The 6,310-nt window shown below is 47.4% G+C and overlaps 1 protein-coding gene across 1 annotated transcript; it reads left to right on the top strand.

Annotated features, from left to right (window-relative positions):
• Positions 1–4,538: 4,538 nt before the first annotated feature.
• On the top strand, positions 4,539–6,308 carry LOC123173858 (putrescine hydroxycinnamoyltransferase 1; the record flags this gene model as incomplete). Its single annotated transcript, XM_044589968.1, is given in 2 exon segments — positions 4,539–4,998; positions 5,389–6,308. Coding segments are annotated over 2 exon segments (1,308 nt in total). The 5' UTR covers positions 4,539–4,578.
• Positions 6,309–6,310: the final 2 nt, after the last annotated feature.

Genomic DNA, 6,310 nt, shown 5'->3' with positions numbered 1-6,310 from the left:
TCTAGTTTAAAATAATCCCAATACAATATGTGGCAATGACAGATGGGTTCCACCGCTAAGTTTAAATGCTAAATCGGTGTTAAAATGTACAAGTGAGAATGACATGCGTGTCCCACATAAAGTGTTCACCATTTGACCAAGTCAACATTCAATGCTGAGTCAGCAGTTGACTCAGCACCTGACAGCCTCTTTGTTGCAACGCTGGGTACACTTATGTGTGCCCATAGCAGTTTAGCTATTTACTAATTCAAATTTTAATAATTAAAGAAATTCCAGAATATTGTTAAAACTTCAGAAATTAATATAAAATAATCCGTAGCTCGGATGAAAAGTTTTATACATGAAACTTGCTCGGAACGACGAGGCGAATCCAAGTACGCGATCCGTTTACCTGTCAGATGCCTCTAACTATCTGAACATGGAACAATTCCCCCTCCAGTCATTTATCTGACATAGGTCCGGAACCGGGAAAACATTCCTGGTTAAATTGCCCCTTCACCTATATCGCGTAGTACTACGTTAGAACACCCCTAGTACTGGTTATTGCTTGTCATGTATCTGTTTGATCTCTATTTACTGTTTCTTCCCCTTCTTCTCTCCGGTAAACCCCGAGACCGTTGCTGATGTCCCTGTGATCGGCTACGTAGACGACGACCCCTTCTTCCCTTTCAGCGGAGCTTCCAGGAAAGCGCCCCCCTTTGACCATTCCGATATCGCCCATTCCATTCTCTCATGCTTGCATTAGATTTTGCTACTGTTATTGTTTGCTCTTATTCTGATGCATAACCTGCTTTTGTAACCTGCTCATTGTACCCTACCTGCTTATCCTAAACTGCTTAGTATAGGTTGGTTAGTGATCCATCAGTGACCCCCACCTTGTCCTTGTTGCCACTGCTTCATCATTGATGACCCGATCAACAGGATCGAAGACTAGGCCCCGGCACCGCACATCACTTTCCCCTTAGTTGCTCGACACTACTAGGTTACTATCGAGTGCCAAGGGTGAGACCTCTACAGCACTTCTGATGTCAACCCAGTAGTGTAGCTATTCGGTCGTGGTCATCGAGGGTGATTCCGCCTTAACCACTGCCGATACGACTCTGTCGTGCAACCCCTCAAGTGTGAACCGCGAGGGTGGTTCCTCTTACGTTCACCTTGATGATTACATCGAGTGGAATCCACCGGGGGTGATTACTCGGGTTTTCCCCTTGGTGTTAGACACACGGTTACTATGGTTAGTATGAATTTACACTGAACCCTGTTACTAAAGACGGGTCGGCCCTGAGGGGTACCTGCACGAGCTTAACTGCGAGTGATGTGGAGTCGGGTTGACCTGGAGGGTGCCTGCGAGATAATTACGAGGCGTGGCCGGGCATTCTTAGCCCTTGCCGCAAGTACTCGAGACGGAGCAACGGGGTCACATCTTTCGTGAGTCTCTGCTTGTTACCACGCGTTCCTAATCCACTACGATTTGGATATTTGATCCGAGGGGCCTCTGGCCTGATAGCACTAACCATCACATCGGCATCGTATGTGCGTTCTGCGTCGTATATATCAGCCGAAGCTTAATAGACGTCAGCGACTGAGCGGCGCGCGCCGGGTTGGACTGGTAAGCACCTACCTTTTTGAAGGAGGTAGCTAGGTCTGCTCACCGGCCGCCCACGCAACATGCAGGAGTTCCCGTGGAGATGGCCCATGACCCCTTGGGGCATAGGTTTAGTCCGACGTGCTGACCTCTCTATTAAGCCTAGGTCGGGTTGTGGCGTATTGTTTGGCCGAGGCCGAGCATGACCCAGGAAAGTGTGTCCGGAGTTAATCGAGCGTGGTGGGTAAGTTGGTGCACCCCTGCAGGGAAGAAAACATCTATCGATAGCCTGTCCTACAGTAACGGACACTTGGAGTTGTATCTCGATCGATACAACTAGAACTGGATACTTGAGATGAGACTTGGATATGAGGTGATAAATGGATAGTATGGCTTTGGGATTGCTTTCTCGCAGGGAGTCGAGAAAGGATCTCTGGCCGAGGTTGATAACACTTCTACTACTTTACTTTATGCTACTCTACTCCCTCCAGTTGATGCAAGATGGTGGTTTCCAGAAGATGCTAGTCTTCGATAGGACTAGGGCTTCTCTCTATTCTGGCATTCTGCAGTTTAGTCCACAGATACAACCCATTCGTTTGATATAGATGCATGCTTAGTTTAGATCTGATGTAAGTCTTGCGAGTACTTTGGATGAGTACTCGCGGTTTCTTTGCTACCTCTTTTCCCCCATACCCGATTGTTGCGACCAGATGACGGATCCCAGGAGCCAGACGACACCACTGAAGACTACTGCTACCCCGAGGGTTCCTACTACTACGTGACGGCCGCTGACGACTTGGAGTAGTTAGGAGGCTCCCAGGCAGGAGGCCTTGACTTTTCGATCGATGTTGCTTTTGTGCTAGCCTTCGTAAGGCAAACTTGTTTAACTTATGTCTGTACTCAGATATCGTTGCTTCCGCTGACTCTTGTGTATTCGAGCCCTCGAGGCCCCTGGCTTGTAATAAAAGCTTGTATTATTTTAAATTTGTGTCTAGAGTTGTGTTGTGATATCTTCCCGTGAGTCCTTGATCTTGATCGTACACATTTGCGTGTATGATTAGTGTACGGTTGAATCGAGGGCGTCACAAAAATCGGCAGATCTCGGGTAGGGGGGACCAAACTGTGAGTCTAAGGATCAATGATGACAAGGGACAATGGGGGAACGGTGTTTACCTAGATTCGGGCCCTCTTAAAGGAGGTAAGACCCAATGTCCTACATGATTATATTCGATGTATATAAGGGCTACAAGAGTTGATCTACCTTGAGATTGTAATGGATAAACCCTAGCAGTCTAGCCTATGATTCTTCTGATGCCCTCTTCGGACTAACCCCTCCGGTTTATATACACACCGGAGGGGCCTAGGGTTATACAAGGTCGGTTCAGAGGAAAGGAGTATTACACCCGGACACCAAACTTGTTGTTCTACGCACATAGGAGTCCTACCCGGACACGGGAGGTGGTCTTCTGCTTCGTCTTCACGACCCATCAGCCCGGCCCATATCGAATAGGCCGGACACCTGAGGACCCCCGAATCCAGGACTCCCTCAACGAGCCAGCAGCACCGCCGCCGAACCGTGAAGCCACGCCGTCGCGCCCCCATTAACTATGCATCGCTGCCACCCGAGTAGGGGAAGAAGGAATCCCGCCACCGCAAGCACCAAACGGGCTTTGCCCGACGGTGCGACCGGGCGATGGTAAGGGAGGAAGACGGTGGGAGGGGTCCTCGGCTAGCGGCGCCCTCGGGTCCCCCCCCTGGTCGCTTGCGTGGACAATGCGGGAGGGAGAGGGGTGGGTCGGGGGATTCTAAGCTGCCCACCTTGATCCTTACTCGTATAGTACACATACACCTATCTCTTTGTAGTTCTATCACCTTTCTATGAGAATCAATCAATATAATTCCTTATCGAAAGGAGAAAAATACACCTATGCTTTTGTAACGATGTTGAATAATTAGTCCCCACGCTGATAGCCGTAGTAGTAGTAGTAGTAATAGTAGTAGTAGTAGTAAGACTACCAAAGTGGGAAAATATAGGTGGTACCGTCACATATATCTAAGCAAAATAGATGATGCGGCAGGTAATCAATGAAGAAAAAGAGGCATGTGGTAACATATCTAGTTACTTATAGTATGAATAATATCACACATACCAAAACAAGATAGGTCTACAACATAATAAATGAAGTGTTGCAATCATGATACCACTTATGATACCCCATTATGACCAGCCTTACTCCTCACTATTGAGGTAGTATCATACTCCCTCCGTCCGGTGAAAAGTGTACATATAGAAATTTTAGGACAAATTATGGAGTGGAATCAAAAATGTATTGGAAAGATGCAAGCCACCATCTCTCTCATTTTTAATTATCCTAGCCCCAATGACCTAAGTGCATGAAAAAATTAAAGAGACCATGTGTAGAAACCTATTGTTCTTGATTACCGTGTGATGACAGAGAAGCTATTTTTTTCTACTTTAATGTGTATTGGGAAGATAAATGTATATTTTTTTATGGATAAATTTTAAAGTCAAACATACACTTTTCACTGGACGGAGGGAGTAGACTAACATATGCATGTTACTATAAAAAAAATTTGGGGGGGGGGGGTATGATTATTAATAGTAAGTTAACCGAGACACTGAACTAGCACTAGTTGACGATGGAGATGGGCCACCAATGTCTTTTGATTTCCATCAATGGGAGACAGCATCATGGTACCGTACTACAGCTGTGGGTAAAGAAAACGTTAGGATTCCATATCACCATGAATGTCTCCATCAACTTCTATTTACTACCTTTAATTGTCTGGTCCTGGTTGATTCTGATCATATGTCAAAAGAAAGATGCTTTTAAATAATTGCTGCTTTTGAAATGCGATCCTTCTCTTTAAATAATTGATGCTCAGTGCCCATGTCTAACGAAGTAGCTAGCACTAGAAGAAAGAAAGAGAACGGGACATCGAAAGCAGGAAGGAGAAACAGCTACCGCGGAATGGCCGGTGAGGAGGAGGTGCAGATGGTAGAGTCCTGCTTTGTAACGCCGGCCAAGGACACGCCGCGAAAAGCACTGCGGCTGTCACCACTCGACCTCCTCATGCTAGCCAACAGAGGCTACACCCCACTCGTCCACTTCTATCGCCGCCGATGTTCCGTCGACGACTTCTTCGACGTGGCTAGGTTGAAGACAGCACTGGGCAAGGCCCTCGTGCCCTTCTACCCCATGGCCGGCCGCCTCAGGGCCAACACGGACGGCAGGTTAGAGATTGACTACAACGGCGAGGGCATGCCCTTCCTCGTGGCTCACTGTCACCTCACCGTTGATGACTTTAGCGAGTTCAAGCCATCACCAAGGTTAAGGGGGTTGTTTGTTCCCCACACCGACGACTCAGAGGGCATCGTGTGCAGCACTCAGGTATGTCTGATTTCTTCTTAATTGGCCACTTCCTCTGTTCCAAGTGATTTGAAGTTTTGGTTTTGTCCTAAGTCAGTTTTTTAAAATTTTAATCAAGTCTATAGAAAAACATGTTCATTTCAAATTTGGTGATAGCTTGAAGCATATATATAGTATGAAAATGTATTGTATGATTAATCTATTGAAACTAATATGGTGTTCTACATGTTGATCTATTATACTACTGACTTGGTCAAACTTAAAAAAGTTTGAGTTGGGACAAAAGAACTTCAATTAGTTTAGAACGGTGGGAGTAGGTTTCTTTTTGTCTTTCTGTTTAACAAACTCACTATAATAGTGCAAACATATAGTAACAAGCAAGTAATATGTGCCACAAATTCATATATGTAGGTGGCATTCTTGAAGTGTGGTGGGGTGGCCTTAGGGACGGCAGTGCACCATGGCGCTATGGATGGCACTGCCGCGTTCCACTTCTTCCAGACATGGTCTGCTTTCTCCACGGAGGGCGACTGGGCTGTGGTGAAGACCCCCTACCACGACCGCAACCTCTTGTTTGCGCGCAACCCACCCTTTGTTCATCCCGACACCCTCTCCCTTTTTTGCCTCAAGGTAAACATGTCACAGCTGTCGGGGCCAGTTGTGAACGAGGTTTTCACCCTTGGCAAGGGCCAAGTTTCCACTCTCAAGCGCATCTGCGGTGGCGACATGAGCACCTTTAGTGTCGTGAGTGCCCACATGTGGCAGTGCATGTGTTTAGCCCGGCGGCTACCGCCGAACTGCACGATGCACCTCGTGTTCCCGGCCAATGTTCGGCGCAGTATGACGCCGCCTCTTCCGGACGGCTACTTCGGCAACGCGATAACATACGTAAGTGTTGCCAATGTAGCACGGGGCATCGCCTCAGGTGACCTGGCCTACATAGTGCGCCGGATTAGAGACAGCCTCAGCCGGGTGGACGATGAGCTAGTGCATTCTGCAGTCGACTACCTCGAGCTAGCAAAGACGGACAACCACCCTGCTACAGGCAGTTTGCCAGCGACAGATATGAGAGTGGTTAGTTGGCTTGGCATGCCGGTGTATGATGTGGATTTCAGTTGGGGAAAGCCATTGGCTATGTTGCGTGCTGAATCAAACCGCGGAGGCTATGTGCACCTGATTGACAGCGTGCATGGGGACGACAGCATACGCCTAGTCATGTGTATAGAGGCTTCAATTCTCAAGGAGTTCAAGTGTTTGTTGTATGCCAAGTTTGAGAGCATGGTGTATTCCAAGTTCTAGCCAGCTAGTGTCGTATGCACCTCATTTTTTTTTT

Source organism: Triticum aestivum, unplaced genomic scaffold (assembly GCF_018294505.1).
Source record: "Triticum aestivum cultivar Chinese Spring unplaced genomic scaffold, IWGSC CS RefSeq v2.1 scaffold155289, whole genome shotgun sequence".
Taxonomy (NCBI): domain Eukaryota; kingdom Viridiplantae; phylum Streptophyta; class Magnoliopsida; order Poales; family Poaceae; genus Triticum; species Triticum aestivum.
This window is presented reverse-complemented; position numbering and strand designations above follow the sequence as displayed.